At 44.5% G+C, this 21,136-nt stretch overlaps 1 protein-coding gene across 1 annotated transcript in view; it reads left to right on the top strand.

The window, feature by feature from the left end:
* The window catches only part of SHISA3 (shisa family member 3), a 69,981-nt gene extending 49,111 nt beyond the window's left edge, over positions 1–20,870 (top strand). The window contains exon 2 of the mRNA XM_085643315.1: positions 19,836–20,870. Within this exon, the coding sequence (XP_085499441.1) occupies positions 19,836–20,278 (443 nt within the window). The 3' untranslated portion in view covers positions 20,279–20,870. The remainder of the gene's footprint in view (positions 1–19,835) is intronic.
* The last annotated feature ends 266 nt before the right edge of the window (positions 20,871–21,136 follow it).

Here is a 21,136-nt window from a genome sequence, read left to right as displayed (position 1 = left end):
TATTTCATCGCCTAATACATCCAGGATTAATTAAATATATGGTAATTTCTAAGAACTCCGCATAGAGTAAATACCCCCCCCAAAAAATACAGCTGCCCTTTGAAATGAGCAAATACGAGTTCATAAAGTGCATCAAGAACTAAGGGGCAGCTTATTATGTTGGTCGGAGTTGCCTCCGACCGACATCATCGCGTAATTGGGACCCACCGACCACCGGTTGGTGGTCCCGACCGCCTAATTACGATGCAACCGCACATGGTGCGGTGGCATACTCACATTTCCCTATGGGAGCTTGTGCTATGGCCATAAACCGGCCACAGTAAAAGCTCCCATAGGGAAATGGGAGGTTGAGTTCATCACTGCACTGCGTGGCAGGCACCCACGCGGTGCAGGGATCAACAGGGGGTCACCATAGGTGTCCCCTCAACTCTCAACAGGAGGCCGCAAGGAGAAGGGGGCCCTGCTGAGGACCCCGAAACTCACTTTCAGACAGTCTTTCCATGTCAGAAAGCCCGGCATGGAAAGCCTGTTGGAAACCGAGCATCATAATCCCAACGGCCCTCCACTGGGATTACGGGTCAGTCTCCGACTGGCCAACGGACTACTTGAGCCCATTGGAATCCATCCGGAATGACCATCTGGTTGCAAATCTGACCACCTACCTTGTAATTATAATTATAATTGAAACCGACCTGCGGTCAGAGGCTTTCTGACGAACATTTTAATAGGTCCCTAAGTGTGCAAAAATATCAGAGAGGCATACTCCAGTCATCTGACCTGACTCCAGCTTTCAGTAAAAAAAAGGCCCCCACAGTTTTTCAAATTTCTTGAACCCCGTTTTGCATTGCATATAACCGTTCATTGTTTCTAACTTGCTTCATTTTTCGCAGCCAATCCCCCATTGGGTGGACGAGCTGTGTTTGCCATTTTTGAAGCAAAAGGGATCATGCCACAGCCGATGCTATGTATAGTAAGTGTATCCATTTATTATTAGACCGAGAGCAGAATCATATCCCAAAACGTTCCGCCAGGTACTAGGAGCTAATCTGACCTGCCATTCAGTCTCCCAATACTGAAATATTTCATGCCAGAATCCCTGGATAAGAGGATACTGGCAGAGTATGTTCACCCAATTGGCAACAGACCCATCAGACCATCGAAAACAGTGACTCGGCAGGTTGGGGTTGACTTGTGCAAGAAAATGCAGGGTTCTATATAACAGCCACATTCAACGCCAATATTAACATTCTCCCACATCCTTGTTGTCAATTCAAACATTCATATTTTCCTATTTTTTAATTGCTTTTTTAATAAGATCGGAACATTTCATAGAGGCAAAAAATCTTTTCCATTCCCTGGGCCTTTTGTGTTCGCCGGCTTCAAATATTTCAAATACCACCTTTCTGCTTCTATTTATCTGACCAAGTTCCAAGTTACTTGGATCTAAGTTTAATAAAATCGTTAATTTTAAATCAAAGTTTATCACTGCTATTTAACATAAAATAAGTATTTAAATGTTTTAACAATAAACAAACAAAATATAATTATATATATATATATTAGTTCATGTGCTGAGAAAAACACATATCACAATTCAAATATCCATGTAAATTCTTTTATTCCAAGTTTGTCTTCTCTTTATACACTTGAAAATATTATTTCTTCATTTGGTGTAAAATTTGCGTCCAAGCCTCCATACACTTAATCTTCATGAAATATTCTAACATATACAGTCAAGCCATCACGTGTTTCACGAAGGTTTCACATCTTCAGGGCTTTAATCTGTATAATCCGAACCTTTCCTTTCAGTTTTCATATTCCACCCATTCTTTTATTTCATAAACATCATTAATAACTTCTGGAAATGTCCTCTATTATCTTTTATCGGCTGTAGCCATTATCATTAGAAACTCGTAATCGCAAGTTATTTTTTACAGCATGAAGTCGCAAACATTCAAATTTTCTTTCAAAAGCAGAAAAGTATAAAAGTTTGTAACTGTGAAGTTGTAAAACATCATCAATAATATGCAAAAGAAACTTTGCACTTCGCACGCTTTAGACATGTCTCTTAAGTCCCATTCCTTTTATCTACCAGTATCCTAAACACCACTCCCACGATATCTTGTGCCTCGAGGGTGTGTGCTTAGATGTTTTGTGTCAGACTGGAGAATTGTAATCTAGTTGTTCTAAACGTGATTTTCTCCCCTCTGCTAGGGTGCAGAAGCAGCATGAAGCCACGGTCCCCCAAAAGCACACAGGCCCCAATCTAATACCCCACATAGTCGGCAAAAGGAGCACTCCCAAGGCGAAGCAGGTTGGGAACAAATAATAAACTAAAAAAACAATCTAAAATAATAAAGGTGACACAATGCACATTTACCTGCAAAGAAGATAAAAAAAACAATACAGGGGTTTTGCTTAAGCAACTGCTGTTCACTTCCCCATCCTATTTGTAGTGTCCTACACACTGCTCTTAATGGGATTGCTAGCTTCGCCTTTGTGTATCCTGCTCTTCTTTTGTAGGCTAACCTAAAAGAGACACATTGACAGATTTTGTCCCTACTGTGGTGCCGATTCCGATCCGACCGAGTCGAATCCGGAGTGTTTTCTGACCGAGCTGGACCCCTACAGTCCGACCGAGCGAGTACGATGCGCACGTATGCTGTCAGACTCGGTTTGGTCGGACTCCCATAGAAGTCAATGGGAGCCAGTTGTACGACACGTACATGTGCTCCCATTGACTGAATGGGTACATCTCGAACAAGTGCACCCCTATAGTGGGTACGCGTCGGTGCCATGCATGCCTGTGTGGAGGAGACCCACGGGTCTCCACCTGTGTGTGAGTCGTACGGCTGTGGGTGTCGGGGGTCCGACGCAGACCCCCGAAGTCGGACTCCGGGAGCTTTTGCGAGCTGGATGCTCCGACTCGGTCGAGCTGTCCGATTCGAGCATCGTACTCATTTGGTCGAGAATCGTCTCCATTGCGCGCGTCGGTTTGCGTGCGACCGAGTCGGACGGATCGGGTTGGAGCCAGGAATGAGTCGGTCAGAGAATTCGCGCATCTTTGCATCGTACTTCGTCGTCCGGACCCGTGTACGGATCGGTTGGAAAAGAAGCATCGGAATTGGATCCGGTACAGCCAAACCCGATTCGGTGCCCTTCCGACCGAGATCGGAATCGGACCCTGTATGTTTCTTCTCTTGTGTGTTTTTTGCAAAGGATGCCTGCCTTCCCGAAGACTAGCTTCTCCATTCAGTTCCCTAACAGCTCCCTTTTGTTGGCCTGTATTATCTGACAATACACATTGGCCTTCTCTAATACTCATTTATTAGCAGGCCTCTCTTTTGGTGTACAGTTCTCAGCCCATAGATTCTCATATGGTTTCAAGAAAAATGCACATCTATCAACCTGAGCTTTAGAGTATACTTCACCCCTCAGATTAATATGTTTTTATAGTGATTTAAACCCATCAAGTGTCCATTGTTCACACAAATGTTCATTAACGTGTAAGAGGAATGAGGTCCTAAAATCCACCTTATTGAGTCTGTGATCAAAAGTTACCATTGTGCATCAAAGATCAAGTTTAACCAATTCAGACAATCACTAAAGGTCTCCCAAATTCGTCTCAGCTCAACCAGGGGTGTAACACAGGCCCCAGCATACCCCGCGGTGCGGGGGGGCCTCGTAGCTGCACGGGCCCACCTCAGCACAATACTTAGGCCTGAGCGCTCGTATTAAATCTGGAGCGGGGGCCCCTCTGTGTACATTAAAGGGGGCCCTCTTAAACATTTGTTACGCCACTGAGCCCAACACAACTCAATTGACCACTTGTCTGTAATCAGGGTTGTCTTCAGAACCTCCACTCAGCAACCTGCTCACACACAAGAGATCTCGTGGATCCAACTGGTTGACGCACCGCAGTGCAGAGACGCAATACCTCAAGCTTTGAGAATCCCAGGGGTGCGGTTTAAAAAAGCACCACTCCAACATGAAGGCACTCTATTGGGTAAGACTGTAAAAGATTTCTTTCTAAGGGTTAATTTAGAGCCTCTACTCTCCTGTGGTGTGTAAATTATACACTAGAAGCCATAGAGTGGAAACCAACGTGAATACGTTCATTTCAGTAAGCAGAAACCCACAACTTGGAACAGCACTGGAATATTTAAGAGTCTGCCAGCAACTGACTGAAAGGCATGACCACAAGTCTGGCGGTCCATGGACCGCCAGACTTGCGGTGGCGCAGCGGTGGTGGTCTCCCAACCGCCCTATTACAATTAGGGTGCTTGGACCACCATTGCCCTGCTGTAACCGCCAGGGAAACGCCGTTCCCTGGAGGTGGTGTGTCAGTGTAGAGGCAGTAATATGTTTTGCGGGACCGCCATGGTCCTGCCAAGCATATTACAAGTTTCCTTTCCATCACGGTTTTCATGGCAGTTCCTCCTCCATGAAAACCGTGGCAGAGAGGAAACAAAGGGGGCCCTACAGGACTCCCTGGCGCCTCATGCCATGTGGACGCACACAGGGGGGCACAACATCTGTCCCCCTGTGTGCATGCACACTAGTTCCTGCATGGCATGGACTTAACAGTCCATTCTGTGCAGAAACTGTTTTTGGCAGTCTCATTGTGCTGCCCATTTTTAAAGGCACCGCCGTGGGTATGCCAAAATAAGCCTGCCATACAGGAGGAAACTCCTAATCTGGTGGGCGGCCCACCATGGCTTTGGTGGTGTGGTGGCAGGGCAGACCCGGCATTACCAAACTCGTCATCAGCCCTAAATCAGATCGCTGTAGTGCTTCAGAACCTCCAGTGAGTTCCAAGAAAGAATTAAAGTGTAGGGCAAATGATGAATGAACGAAACTCCACATGCAAATGAAGACTGACAAACACAAATCAATGGAAATACAATAAGTTAAAACATAAGTATACCACATCCCTATAGCATTTCTTGTAGAAGAAAGACAGGGTTTAGGTCCGATTGCATACATATATATATATACACACAAAAATATGTATATGCTTGTTCCCCAATATTTTGATGCTGTCGCAGGAATATTGTTATTTCAATCAAATCATGTTACTATTTATTTTTGCAACAAGACAACCCCACAGCGTATTTGCTATTTAGTGACAGTCTGTGTGCTGCTACCATTGCTCTGTCACTCACGAGTTTCTATTTTATCTGCTTCTCTCTGGGAGGGGTGGTGTAGCATGAGTGCCTGCAAAACAAAGCAGAACTGGAAACCCTAAGCAGCCCTGGCAATTTTGTCGTATCAGTCCCCAAACGGTGCATAGTGACTACAAGGGGAGCTTGGGGGGTGCAAGTGTGAAGCTGGAAACAAAAGTGCGTAGAGTATTCTTGCTTGCTGCTTTTGTTACTGGGGGTCGTTATTGCAGCACAGCTACAAAACCGACCCCCAGTAACAAAACCGGCCAACACCTGTCCAGCCATCAGGGGAAATGCCAGATGCACGGTACAGCCTCTGGCCCTGCTGCAAAAGAAAGTTTTAACTGGATGCATATGTGTTGGGGTAATTGAGGCAAAGGCAGTGGTCCAGCGATTGGTTAAATGGCAACCAAGACCTCTTTTTAAGCCATGACCCGCAGACGCCTCCTGTCTGTGATGTACCCTCCTGGATTTCTTGTTTTTCCTACGAAACAAAGCCTCTGCTAAGGATTGGGGTGGCGGTTTATGATATAATGCGATTGTTGCTTTAATGAGGACAGGCTGTTTAATTGATATATTTTGATCGAAGTCGGCTCATACTTTGCCAAGGAAGTAGGTGGACAGCTTTGCTATCCCACGCAAAATTTTCCTACAAATCGGTTGTCTTCAGCCTGGAAATCTGGGCTTTGGAGCTCTGTTGTTGATGGAATGGGCAGAGAATATTTATGTCACTGTTTCTAACCCTTTCATGGGTGCTCCTTTTTAAAGCCCAAGGAAAGAGAGGAGATGAGTTGCACCAGAGGACCGTGGCGGCCTGCATTGGTTCGCGGGTGGCGGGGCAGGTGAGGGTGGGGAAACTGTGCACAATTAAAACAAGCATTGGCATACCCAATAGGTCTCGCCTTTGGGACCTTATGCGTTTAGCCATGCAACAGTTGATGTTGTTGCACCAAGAATATTGTGCTGCATAACTAAATACTCATAAGGTCCCAAAGGCGAGACCTATTGGCTATGCCAATGCTTGTTATTAGGCATGGGGAGATTAAGTGATTTGCCCAGAATCACAGAGAGTATATAGCCAAAACAGACCATTTCCCTATGTGCAGCCTGCTGTCGCTCTTTGCAAAGGACAGAATCTATTTGCCTGTGTGCATTCCGCAGACTGCCAAAGTTGATGCCTGGGTAAAGAGGCACTGGTGACCCGGGGTGCGCTGAATGTGCCCTATCCACTCATTGTGCCCTTTATCCAAGTGCCTTAAGGGAGCCCCTGGTGTGGGAGAGGTCACTGCCCTTCCAAAGGGAAGCCACGTGTCCATATCCTGACGTTGGTAGTCTATCGGGGCCAGACTGTGAGCATCTTTTCTGGGGCACCCTGGCTCTTGAGAGTGGGGCGGAAACCCATATGATGGTGGGTAACGGGGTGCTCGCGACCTCAGTTCTATGGTGGCTACGGATTCCCTTCAAGAGTTTTTTTGGGGGGCGCAGCGTGGGGGAGGGGGAGGCTCCTGCGCACACAAAACACAGAAGTATGTAAATTCCCGCTCCATGTCTGTGTGAAACACGCTGTTCTGTGCAAGTAACCGGAAGTGCGTGTGCAGAAGACTGCGCCCACCTCCTGAGATGTAAAGCAGAAAGGAGAAAGTCTTATTGATCACAAGTATGACATCATACATGAAGGCAAAAGTAGCAAATAAAAATCGGTACTGAGTAGATACAATAGTGTAACTGGTGAAAGAGTTACGTTATGAATCCTCCAAACCCAGAGGTGCTGCAGCGCTGTGCATCGCGACATAGGAGCTATATATCACCCGGAAGGCTGACGCTTTGAGGGTGGTATGCTGTGGTCGCCTGCGCGCAACTCGATCTGTGTTTACAGCCTGTCTGTAAATCAATGTTAAGTTGTTGAAGTGTCTCGGATTTTGCTATTTCGGCTTGTCTGAGGAGAATGTCACGTGACTGGGGGGGGGGAGGGGCTGCCAGGCGTCCGGACAACAAAGAGAGCAGGAGAGGACAGGTTGCAGTTGTTTACTTCCTGCATATCTGCGCCGCTGGTGCGGAGTAGATACAATAGTGTATCCAGTGAATGAGTTACGTTATGAATCCTCCGAGCCCAGAGGCGCTGCAGCGCTGTGCATTGCGACATAGGAGCTATACACCACCCGGCAGGCTGAGGGTGGTATGCTGTGCAACCTAAAAAGTGAGCACCTTCTGTTTCTAATTACCGCCAACGCGATAATTGGAGACGGATGGGATTGAAGCTCGCGCCCGAGGACCCTAGGACATCGAACAAACAAGGCGGGACAATCACCCACCTTGCACCAATTGTGTGCTCTGTTTTTAAAAAAGACACATGCACAGGCCAATTGCGGGCTAAGAAAGGAAAAGCACACACGCGAGCGTGTGTTCAAAGCTCAAGCCCTTACTTAATGCCTCACAGAGCGGTGCATGCGCGCTGGCTCAGGCGAGACCTAAAAATATATATACATATATATATATTATTAAAAAAAACACTTGCCGCACCGGGTATTGCGTCTCTGCTCTCCTCGTCAGACAGGCACAGGAAGTACAGCCAGGCTCCCCTGATTAATCACAATGCTGCAGTGCAGCATTGTGATTGGTGAGCACCCAGGCTCCCCTGACCAATCAAAACGCAATGTAGCGTTGTGATTGGTTTTGAGCGTCCTGGTTCAAAGCTCAACCAGGGAATGGGGCCCGGGGGTGTTTTCGATGCAGGCTGTAATGCACCCTGCATGGAGAACAGGGAAAGTGAGCATGACTGGTTTGGGCGGCCCTAGAGGGACGACCAAACAGTCACTGCACACTTAGGAGTGGGCAAACCATTCCTCCTCTCCCCTGCTCCGAGAGCAGAGCGGCTCCACCCGAAAGAGGCAGGAAACATAAAGGGGCCGATTCCGATCCGGGTCGGAAGGGCACCGAACGCGATCCGGCCGGAAAAACAACAAGCCATACGTGTGTTTTCCAGCCGACTCGTACAGCTGTACGAGCGAGCAAGTACGATGCGAGCTACGTGAGATTCACCGACCGAGTCATCTCCGGGTCCGAACCGCTCCGTACGTCTCGGTCGGAAGCTAACCATGGCTTGCAATGGATGCGATTTACAACCGAGCCAGTACGATGCACGCGTCGGACAGCCTGTGCGAGCCGGAGTGTCCGGCTCGCAAAAGCTCCCGGAGTTGGACTTCGGGGGACCGCGTCAGACCCCCTGACACCCGCAGCCCTACGACTCGGACACAGGGGGAGACCTATGGGTCTCCCCAACACAGGCATGTACGGTGTGGATGGCACCGATGCGTACCCACTGTAGGGGTGCACTTGTTCGAGACATACCCATTCAGTCAACGGGAGCCCATGTACGCGTCGTACGACCGGCTCCCATTGACTTCTATGGGAGTCCGACCGAACCGAGTCCGACAGCATACGTGCACATCGTACTCGCTCGGTCGGACTGTTGGGGTCCGGCTCGGTCGGAAAACACTCCCGATCCGACTCGGTCGGAGTGCTTTCCGACCCGGATCGGAATTGGCCCCTCAATGATAATAACTATGTTATTATCATTTTATGTTTCTTCTTCCTCGCACTGCTTAAAAGCAGTGGGGTAACGCTCTTCTGCCATAGCGGAGGAGCTGCCCCTTCCAGAGGACCAAGTTATGTCCCGACTGCCCAGGCAGATTTCCCAGAAGGATGTGGAGCTGACCCTAATATGGAGACGTCTAGCATGGTATCAGGTTCGCATCAGAGCAGGGCCTGGCTCCCCAGTTGAGATACTGAGAGTTTCATTAATTTCACAAAGGGGCCCTTAGTTTGTTGATGGTGCTAGATCATGTGGTGCCAGCAAGACCTGCTATGGGGCAGTGAATAAGCCTACAAAAGGTTTTATATTTCATGGTGATCCTGGTTTGGAGTGGTAATGTCTAGTTTGCACTGTAAATATGGAATCTGCAAAAGATTATTGTTCTGATGTAAGATTGTGATAATTGTGTCTTTTTAATAATTTGTTGTAGGCAACACGTTTGGCCTGGGAATAATTCTCTAAACTAAAAACCAAGGTCTGGGGGTCACTACTTTCTGTGGTGCCTTGCATTGGGGCTCTCCCCTGAACTAATTCCAATCGTAAGGCCGGCTAAAACCACCCACCTATAAATGAAACCACTCAAATCCATCCCTCTTTTAAATGTCGTTGGCTCTGTGGGAGAGATGAATGGATTTCTAGCAGCAGCTGTTGCAAGAACAACCAGAGAAAGAATGGTCTTTACTGCGCAAATGGGATTACTCTTTTTTCAATATGGTTACTTATTGTCTCTTGTTTTATTGTTGACTGGTTTTATGTACCTCACTCCAGTGCCTCACAGTTGAGTAAATGACTACAACTCTGCTTCGATTCTCCTGGACTTCGCATACCCACTGGATAACCCCAACATCCTCTCCTCAGTTTCTCATCTACTTCCTACTTGAAATCTAATACACCCCGTGAAAGGCACTATTTTCCATTTATACATTCATTCTGCCCTTGCTGATAAATTTTTAATTGCGATCAAAATTCTGCATCCTGATTTGCAGATCCAGCATAAGGGAAATTTTAGGCTTGTAAAGTGCGCTTACAATGGTGGACAATCGTCATGAAGGGGATTTCTTTACCCCAGGTGTAGACATAGGTGCAGGAACTGCATGAAGTAACCACAAACTCCTAGGTGCGCGTGCATCCACAAATGTTTTCCATGGCTAGACCCACCCTGGAAAAACGTGTACAGTTATTGTCGAAAGTGGTTGCTGAAACTGGGTTTCAATGGTGGAAATAGGAAAGCAATGCACTCAAATTTCATTGGGGTTTCCTCTGCATGAAAACAGTTAAAGGTGCAGATCCAAATTTCTGCCATAGTTTTAGCAAAATTGGTGCCCACTCTGAAGTGTATATGAGAGCAGCTTCTGGAAATCTTCAACCACGGTTTTATGACTCCTATGCCAGACTGAAATTTACTCCAAACATAGGAGAAAATCTCCATGAGCAGATTTTTGCTAAATTCTCAACACAAAATCCTCATGAACCTTTATACAGCAATGAGAATAATAACCACCCCAGAAGTTCTTAGTTTAAAAAGCATAGGGTAATGGACACGGGTTTCACACTGGTTGCGGAGCTGATGTTGAGAGCGTGAAGGTGTTGGCTGATGTCACCATATGCTGGAGGGTGGGGATATCTGGGCTTTAGGGCTGCTGGATCTCTCAATGGATTTCAACACTGTCAACAATGGGGTTCTGTTAAACACCTTTCAGGCTACCATGGGTTTAAGCTGAGTGCTGTCTTGACTATCTTCTTAATGATTAATTGCTCCTCCTTGTGATGAAGGACCTACTGTCCTGTGCAGCATCGAGTGTACGAGTCTCTAGGAAATCCAGAATTTACTTTGTATGTCTGGGTTTTACTGTTATTTGCACCCTGGCCCATTTCTTTGTTGGCCTAGTATGCACATTCCCAGGGTTTGTTTGTTCTATTGCCAATTCACTATAAATACTTATGTGCAGTGGTCAAGGTCATTAACCAGAATCTCTCCGACATTTCATCAACATTTGCATTTGGCTTAAAGTTTTCTGCCTTGCTCCTCAGGCTTTTGTGTGATTCCGGCTTGACTAAGTGAATAACTTTCTTGGTCGCCTGCCTCAAGGTACTCTTGATACACTGAAGGAAACCAGGACCATGGGGGCAAACATGTCCTTGCCTTTATTAAACAATGTGTTGAGAAAAGGGACAACAGTCTGCACTTTCCATTAAGTCTGCACATTCTGCTGCAAGACATTTAAATTGGAAGTTTTTCGTGAGGTTAAAGGTTGTGGTTGTACTACACGTGGATACTGTAAGAGGTCTGTCTGCAAACCTGTAATGATTGTACACTATTACATACTTCAGAAGTAGCCTTCTATGGTACTTGTAACCCCCTGTTCTAAAGGAGGGGGCTGCAGGAAACACACAATCATCTTCAGAGGGGGCCTCCTCCAGCTACTCTTAGGTCACTCATTGAGGGAAAAGATAGTGTTCCTAGTTAGATGTGCTATCTTACTTTGACTACATAAAAAAAAGAACACATGCAAGATTAAAACCATAACTTGTTGTATATATAGGACCTTTTCTCATTGAACACTTGCCACTAATTATTAGTACCCAATTTAATATTGTACGCATTTCCTTAACCACGAAAGGATGCTAGGCTGAGGCGGAGCTAACCTGTGATGTGCGGGTTACAGAGAGATCACAACACTGAATGTATAGCCACGTCAGGGTATAGAGTCATTCGAACTCTTTGCAGCTTATGGCTGGGCCTCAGTTTTGCACAGAGTTCCAAAAATACCCGAAGTCACAGTACCACTGTTCAATGCAAAAGGGGAAACCAAATACACGTCACTGGGATTAAGAACACGTTGAAAAGATGTATCCAAGAAAACAAAAACTGGAGAAGGTGACCAGCTTCCCCTATTTGGGATTACAGTTCATTACCCTGCCGAACTGGAAAACGTATTTTGCAAAATGCCCTGAGAAAGCGGATATCACAGCTAGAGTTAGTGCCAGGTTTGCACATCGCTTTGTTTGAGACTCATTTAAACAATTGCCGAATTCTGCAGAGTGAACCTATGATTGTATAAGGTCCAGAAATCTTACCCGCCCCAGCCCTCCCCAACACTCTGGGTGACATGGGGAGCTCTGTGGAAGAAGATACTGCACCTTCCATATGTATATCCTAAGGCATCTATAGGGGACAATTGCCCCATCAGGAGCCTGTTGTGCCTGAAGCGAGCAATGTCAACACAAGGCAGATATCCAAGGCAAACACAGCAAAACAAGCACATAATTGATCAATGCTGCTAGGAGGGGCTAACTGCAACAAGCAATTGATATAGGAGACGTTTGATAATTGTGGAAGTGCAATTTAAAATGAAATTGTCCTGGCACATTACAGAGTACACATCACACAAACAAACCTCTAATGCAAAGCTTTCAAGATCGAGTGCTTGTGCTGAATGGCAGGTGACACTTATTGAAGGCCAAGGGACATGTGATCCCAGCGAGTCAATACCAACATATGTGACCGGCAGGGGTGTTGCACAGGCCCATGCAACCCCCTGTGGTGAAGGTGGTGCACCCATCCTCCAGAAGGCCCTCAATTGAGTCTAAGGCCTATGAACATTCATGAGATATGGGCATCCCAAGGGCCCTTCACCACACGGTGTGGGCATCATTGTGTGTTGCACCACTGGTAGCGTGCAGGGACAATCCAGAACTGGGGTGTCTGGTCACCTTAGCCAGGGGAAGCCTAGTGCAAACCATGCCACATGGATAATTGGTGATGTTTCGGGTGTGATACCGGCCAGTGTCCAGATGGTGAGATGGAAGCGCTCTACCCTGCCTTGTTTTAGTCCTCATTTTACATTGAGAAAGACAAAACACCTTAAAGAAAGGAATCACAAAGTTGCCCACAGAGGATCCAGATGACATGACTTGTCAACCACTGTTAGATCCTGTCCTTGTAAGTTGTACCATCATTGCTGCGGGACCACACGGAGAAAAGAGATGCACAAAATCCGGCTAAGTCAATGATAAACAGGGCCACATCAAAGTGCAAGCTTGGGAAAATCACAGGAAAACCAAATAACACCAAAAGTGAAGAGAGAAGGAGGGCTCAGCTCTCCTGGTAAGTGTGCCAACCAACTTGTGTGTCCTTCAAGCACATTTGCAGGAATAGCATCACACAGATACTGAGCGAGAGAGGCATACCCACTAAAGGAACAGTCTACTGCACTGTGCGTAGGGTTGCCACCCCAAAAGACCGGATTTCACTGATTTTCCTAATATTTATACGGACTGGACATAACACTACGGCCATCACTGTAATTTCAGAGAAGAATCTTCTTTTTTTTTTGTTCTTTTTGTCAAGAAAATTATTTTACTGTCAAAGCAGGCATATGAAAATACATCCATGTCGCCAATTTAGCATTGAAGCTCATAAAATCCAAAATAGATTATAGGTTTGTGACTTCTGTCTGTGGAGGCTAAAGCAGGCATTTGGCATTTACCTCTCTATCTTGCACTATAGTATTTAAAAAATGTGTCCCCCGCATATAGTTAATGTAGAAAAATAGTTCTCCGTCACCGCAATTTGCACCAAGTAGCAGAAATCCAACACTGTCTAAATCATCATGAAATACATTCTGTCGACCTCGCTGCCTGAGAAATATCCTTGATTTATCAATAAAGTATCAATGGGGATTTGCGATGCGACCTTCAGCTCTCCAAGGCGCTTGTTAATAGCACTGTTCTACATCTCTGGCTTTGTGGTGCTGTTGAGTGGTGATGTGCATTCTTTTTTTTATTTTTTATTATTTTTATGAAGAATACAATCACAACCGCTGTTACAGGGTTAGCCAAGAATGAGTAGTAGTCGTTTTTACAGTGGTGAATAAATAGCTAGCCCCTTCTGTCTGTACTGTGAGAGCGAAAGAAAAGCAAGAAGGAAAGGACAGAAACATTAGTGGTGAAAACAAAAGAGGTATATATAGGACAGGCACGGAGAGAGGCACAATCGCTGTACATTACATTTGGCATCAGCTGTACAGAAGGGAATCTTCTAAAAAGATACTTGTGTTAACCTTTTCGATGACACCACTCATTGGTAAAAGGGCGACAATCAAAAGAAATACCAAATAGAAGGTGTATACCTTTATGGTGACATTTTATATCATAGCTAGAATCAGAAATTAGATAAAATGGCCGCACGGTGTGGGCGTCACAGTATGTACTAATCTGTACTAATTAGGACTTCCCTATATGACATTTTGTGTCTTTGAAGCCCTGGAAAAGCACACCTACGCAGATCAAACAGAACGTGGTGGGCGGGAGGGACTCCTCGTGAAACAGAGATGAAAGGACCCACTTGCTGCTAAAAAGCATTTTCAAAGACATTTTTTGAGTCATCAGCTCTGAAGGAAAAAAAATCCCAGGGAAGTCACGCCAAGCTACCTTTAATATTTTAAACTAAAAACAAACACAGTAATCTCTTTGAATATATACAGTGAGTTTAGGTATAACTAGGAAATGTTTATAGCACGTTTTCATGAAGCATGCTGTAATGGTAAGATGATATATTAAATGTAAATTTCCAGCGTTTTATGTAAATACGGTTCATTGGAAAGCACCATGATGATACATATTAAAACTGTATTCTCATGGGGTAGGAGGGTGTTTGGGGTGTCACACCCCTCTAATAAGTCTATTTTGTGATAAATGGTTGGGTATAGGTGCTTTCAGTCGGATATGGTGTGGTGTCTGTCGGATTTCACCAGGAATTTTGACACACACAGACTAAAAATGCACACACACACTATCCCTGTTTGGAAAGAGGATGGAAAATGTTGGTTATTTCACAATATAATGTGTTTTCTCTCACTTTGTACCCCTACCAATCCACATTACTCTCCCTTTCCAGTGCCCCTTAAGCCCCTCATTTGTCCCCTGCTTGTCATATGATGTATGTTAATGGTATGGGGTATATTTACAAAGATTTTGTGCCATGTTTGCATCCCAAAAATGATGCAAATTGCCACAATTTCTTTTTCCTAATTTACTTTTCAACTTGAAAGTAATGCAAAACAGTGCATAGCGCTGCTTTGCATTACTCACCACCATGGGGGCATTCCATGTGTGGTGCATGGACGTTTCCACGCAACCACCCATGGTTTTTGACGCAAAACTCTATTTACTAAAAAAAAAAAAAGTAGACAAGAGTTCTGCGTGAAAAAATAACGCCCATTTCAAATAGGCACTATCAAGAAGAAATGCTTTCATTTCTCCTTTCTTTTCTGACTTTGCATTATTGCTGCACTGTACAGCACACAGAAAAAGTGGGAAAAGTTTTAAAGTTAGTCTAAGCATTGTATTTTTTATTGGAAGGATTTACTTCCAGTACAAACCAATGCTAGACTCACACAGCCATCCTTGCACCATAGTGCAAAGGTGTGTGCGTGGGGTGCACAACTACCTAGGACAAGGGGATGAGAGTGCCATATCTCTGTAACTATGACGCTCTCCTTCTCTCCACTTCTCACACAGCGCAGCATTTTTGGCTGCTGCACTACATGAGAATTTGGTGACTAGACCCCTATGTGTCACCGCGATTGTTGGCAAATCTGCAGCTCACAGCCCTCAATCTTACTGAACAACGTACAGCCCTGTGTATTCTACAGAAAAAGCTTTTTTTTATGCAGGCCACACATGAGTAGTTTAGCTAGAGTCTGCATCAGAATTTCACCCCTGCAATCGGTGTGGCCACAGTATGGAATCAGCAAAGCATACTATCTGTGCACAGTCTGCACTACAGCTAAGGTGACAAACATTTCTAAACACAGGAGGAGATGCTGACAACCTATTGTTATATCCTGCATTTCTTAAATGAATCATGACATTTACTTAGTGTTTGTTTTATAAGTCTCTTAACAATGGTGAATTCAAATTTAATTTTGTTTGTGTTTTATCAGTATGCGTCTAACAATGATTCTTTGTGCATAAGGTTATATTTTAGCCAAAACATTTAATTAACTACATTAAAATAACTGAAAACAGCTCTTTCAATCTAGTAGGTTTTTTACAGTGGAAGTTTCTAAGAGCATCTACCTTTGCCATGGCATCGTCTGAGGATATCATTTTCTGAGGGTATTGTCATTTTAAGGCAGAATGTCTGATATCAGATTTTAGACGTACTTTTGCAGGTGATTAGGCAGAAAACCTTACTGTGTTTTCCAAGTACCCATCTAGTGTAACAGTGAATAAAACAGAAACCGTGAATTCTAACCTTAAAAGATAAAGACACCAGCAGAAAAACACGAGGGATTTTAAAATGATGGCTTCTCCTTCCCCGTGTCTCAAATAATTAATGGAATGGGCATTGCAACTAAATCATAGTAATGAATATATTTTGGTTGGAAATCGCTTTTACGAGTTACAGAGCGTTATTAAACAGACTCCTTTAACAGGCAAAAAACGTCAGAAACTAAGACAACAGTCTCACTGAGTGAAGTATTAGATAACTGATAGAACTGACTTCATCTACAACTGCTCCGAGGGTGCAAACGGCAGCAATGAGGACTAATGCAATCTTTAGTTGCACCCACCCAGCTAATAGACCATCCCTCATCAAAGACCCCCCAGGTCTTGCAAGTAACAGCCTAAATATCCATCATCACGTCCCCTTGCCCAGTGACCCAGCTAAAGAGGGCATATGATAGGAGCCGAAAGGCAACACATAACCGCTCTACTTAATCAGTGGCCCACCACACACCCGCAAGAGTAGGGCGTATGACAACCAACCACAACCAACATCAAGACTACTTGTCCAATGACTAGAGGCAAAGTGAGACGATAATTAGCTATAATCAACACCAGTTGTTAAGCTACCGGGTCAAAGTGCTCCAACAAGCAAGTTCTTATAAGACCACTCAAGGCACTACCAAGGCGCACTCAGACCCCCTTTCTTCCAACACCAATGGGCATTGAAGTCTCTCTTCCTTCAACTGGGTGAAGCCACACACGTATACACCACAGACCAATGTGAATTGGCGTTTATCTCACACTACATCCCGAAGGGTGCCCACGATATATGAAAAAGAGGCAACCTGTTCCAACATATCCCAATAATGAAGGACCTGAGTTCACCCTAATTAATCTCTGTAAAGTTCACTCAGATTCCAGGTAAAGGATCGTCAGACAATAACCACGTAGCAAAGAGCTGAGCTCAGAGAGGCTATCCTGAGGGAAACAATGACCTTTGAGGATTGGGGTATTGAACTGTTGAACCATTATGCACTAAAATATCCCAATGTCTTAGTGCCAAAGGAGCCCACCACGCTGCACAGAAGCGTCCTCAGAGGAGCATGGTGCCCTACACACGATTGACTCCCAAGTGCATCCAAACCCATCAGAAGTATTATGTGCCCTCACCCAAAGCAATGTAAGATACAGGACAAGAAGCAGTGACCACGACTAGTGGAATCAGTTGGACAACTTCCAAGGGAGCTCCAGAGAGGATTATTCCTAGCCACCAACACCCAGACCATCCTCAAGCCCAGAAGCCCACGACGGAGCCCACGATCATACTCACGTCATGGAACATGGCAGGCATGAGGTCAATTCTGACAAGCAAATCAGCAGTGGCTTTCCTGAATAAAAGTGACATAATTTGCTTACTGAAAACCTGGTAGCTCACTCTAACAGTCCTACACGGCTTCTACGAGCTTTATAAGTCAGCAAATTGCACCAACATAATTGGCTGGCCCTCGGGAGGTCTCTCAATTTTCATCAAACTGGCAAGAGCAGAGTTGTACTCCTCAACCAATACTCTCCGGCCTTCCAAGAGGCGACAGTCTCCGGGCTTACAATTTGTCATAAAAAGACTCCCCTGCTGCTGATAAACTGCTACCATAACGACCAGAAAGCATCAAAACAGTGCACAAATGCTGACCTCTGTAGATGCTTAGAAGCCATTCTTTTGTACCACGCCTCACATGAAGTCCTGCTTACAGGTGACTTCACTATGGGCACCAGGAATTTCTTGGGGCCTGAGCTCTGAGTCTAGAACATGCGCAGTATTCAGGTATGAAGAAAGGTTTTCAACTGCCCAGGCATTTTCGTAGGTCTAGAACCCACCTGGAATTCGGCATGTCAAATCAAACGGTAACCTGTGAGGCTGACATCTTGAAATACTATATACGTATACTGAAAACACCAGTGTATTCAATCAATACCTACCTGAAAGACATCTTCGAGAGCTCAGGGAATCCATGGCTTAGTCAACTTCAGAAGACAATTACATCTTTCTAAATTGTAGTACCTGTATTAACATCCTACTCCATCTCTTTCCTGACCTGGAAGAAGGAAATCAAAAGGCAGCTGCGCTCAGCCACATTTCAGCAAGACATTGCGTCCCTAAAGTTCTCAGACATTCTAGTCCCTTTGAATACCTCTTATCTAGTAGGGAGACCCCAGCCAGACCTCTCTGAAGTCATCAATCGCCGAGTGTGTAGAGACATTATGTACAAGCGGCTCTTTGGTCTTCCGATAGCAGACTTTAATCCAGCCTGGGTCAACCCAGAAAAGGAGGGGGCATGCAGATTAAGTAATTTCAAGCAAGAATCATGGCTGCATTTCCTGTGCTGCTGCCCCTGTCTTGATGCCACTGAAAGAGCTCTACTGAAACCAATCTTTTAGATGAAGGGGGCCCGCACTTGTCAGGTGGCCTCTCCGATATGCTTCTCTCAATCGGATGCAAGATTTTTATCAAGGTGTGGTAAATTCATCAAAGAAGTTAGAGCTCACCTCCATCCTCGAACTAATGACTCTCAGCCTGTCAATAACACTCAAAGGCTCATAACTGACTGCTGTATTCTGAAACCCAGAAAAGTCTAACCACATGGTGAATGGTCTACATGCTATTTTATTCAACTTTCCTACTAGCTAGCCTGAGACTACTATCTTGCACCACCTCACTTCAATCGTTTTTGCCACTTGGGTTACGGCTCCATCCGCAGGTATTGTTGAGATTGTTAGCTAGTACACATGCATAAATCACTTTTTTTGGTACAGTTTCAACAGGCTGAAACGATGGGGAAAACAACTCAGCCAGGGCATCTACCATCCACAGCAATTCTTTGTACATGATGCATTACATTTAAAACTAGGCTCTAGCTGTAAAATCTTTCCACCACCTAAGTTATGGATAAGAAATATGCACTACAGCTCACATGCAATCTCTCATCAAAATATTTGCACATGTTTTGTTGACAAGAAATTAATGGTCGCAAGTTAGCGGTTTTTAGATTGCCATCTGTATTAATCGAATGTGACTCGTTACTTTGCGATTCATTGCATCGCGTGGCATTACAACACGGTCGTTACAATGACCGCGTTGTTACCATGCAATGCCATCACTACGCAAGTCATTACATCGACTTGCAGTAGATGGCGTGCTGACATTAGAAATGTATAATTTACTATTCCAACTCCAGCCTACGCAAAAGTGGGGAAGGTGTTGGTATAGTAAACTATACTATTCCAAAAATGTTAGCGCGACATCTACTGCAAGTCGATGTAATGACTTGCGTAGTAATGGCATTGCGTGGTAACAACGCGGTCGTTGTAACGACCGCGTTGTAATTTCATTGCGATGTAATCACCGCGATGTAAAGGTTGTTTCCCTATTAATCCTGTTGATAAGGTAATCTACCTGCTCAGCAATAGGCAAACTGCACTTTCCAGATATTCCCATTTACCATATCCTTTCATCTGGTGTGAACTACTGGATAAGAATGACTGTGTTCTGTCTTTTAATTCTTTTTTTATATACTGAACTGATGTTCATAATAATGCTGTACTACACTTTAGCTTATGGTCTTTTTTATGGTATGGCCTATTTATTATGTTCCAAACGATTGTAATTATTGAAATTAATCAAACAATAAATTAGCTCAGACTCAAAGTATACAACTGACTATTTGAACAATATATTATATTAAAAAAATGACTGATATTGTTTGAATGTACACATTGATGGTATGATTTATTTGGCCACAGCTGCATTTATCTATTTTTAATAAAAACTCTTTTTTTCTATGCAGAGCCTGCCTACGTGCCTTTCCTTATTGTGGGTTCCATTTTTATTGCCTTTATCATCGTTGGCTCACTGGTGGCAGTTTACTGTTGCACGTGCCTGAGGCCGAAGCAAACGTCACAGCAGCCAATCCGCTTCTCCCTGCGCAGCTACCAGACGGAGACACTCCCAATGATCCTGACATCCAGCAGCATCAGGACTCCTTCGAGACAGTCCAGCACCGCCACCAGCTCCAGTTCCACAGGGGGCTCTATTCGCAGGTTCTCCTTCGCCAGAACAGAGCCTGGCTGCCTGGTACAATCATCGCCCCCACCTTACACATCCACCCACACCATCCACTTGACAGCCCAGCCTGCCACCTTTCTGGTATCTCCACAGTACTTCTCCTATCCTCTCCACACAGACTCTATGGGATCTGGAAAGAACTGCCCAGAATTTTGTCAGAGCTGAAACAGAGAACTAGAGGAAGGATCCAGATCACAGGGATGGATGGTGCTTACAAATCAAATAGATACTTACTTCCTGCTGTAGGGCTCAACATCTTATAAACTGGATGATCTGCAATTCAAGAATTTCATGTAACAATCTTGAAGCCACATACGTGATCTGACCCATGACAAAAAAACATGAAGATTGGTAACGGAACCTGTGCACACCCAAATTAAGACAACTAACAAAGTAATGCTTAAAAAAACACGCTTTCATTTTTAAAATGATTTTCAACTTGGGATCATGCACAGTGTTCATTAATTCAATGAAAGAAGGTGTAAACATGCAATCAGAGTTCCAATGTTCAAACGCAAGATATTTTCTCCTAGCTTTTATTTATTGTTGGTGTGGGGCCACACTAACATCATAACAATTTGGATCCACTGCACCTAACTTTTATATATTTTTTTTAATGAATAATGTACAAATGTAAAAAAATGTAATATAAAATGTATTTACTAGATAATGACGGTACTAAATATTTAGTGGTTCCCCAGAAATGTGTTTTTATTAATAAAAGTGTGTGGGTGAGATTCACATTCACATTTACGGTAGCAGGTGTTGCTTATAATGAAGATATTTATATGAAGTATTTACGTTTATTGCGAAATTGCATAGACAAATGAACGCCCAGGTTCTTTGCCTATGCTGGTCATGACCATTTAGAATAATTCTTCTCTGTGTGGATCCAGTTAAGTAGGAAAATTCCAAATCTGAAGTGGCCTCTGGCTTGGTTGTTCTATGTCATCTCCACGGATCCATGGGACCTGTTTCTTCAGAAATGTTTTTATGCCCCCAACAGATATTAGATAGATTCCC

Source organism: Triturus cristatus, chromosome 2_2 (assembly GCF_964204655.1).
Source record: "Triturus cristatus chromosome 2_2, aTriCri1.1, whole genome shotgun sequence".
Classification (NCBI taxonomy): domain Eukaryota; kingdom Metazoa; phylum Chordata; class Amphibia; order Caudata; family Salamandridae; genus Triturus; species Triturus cristatus.
This window is presented reverse-complemented; position numbering and strand designations above follow the sequence as displayed.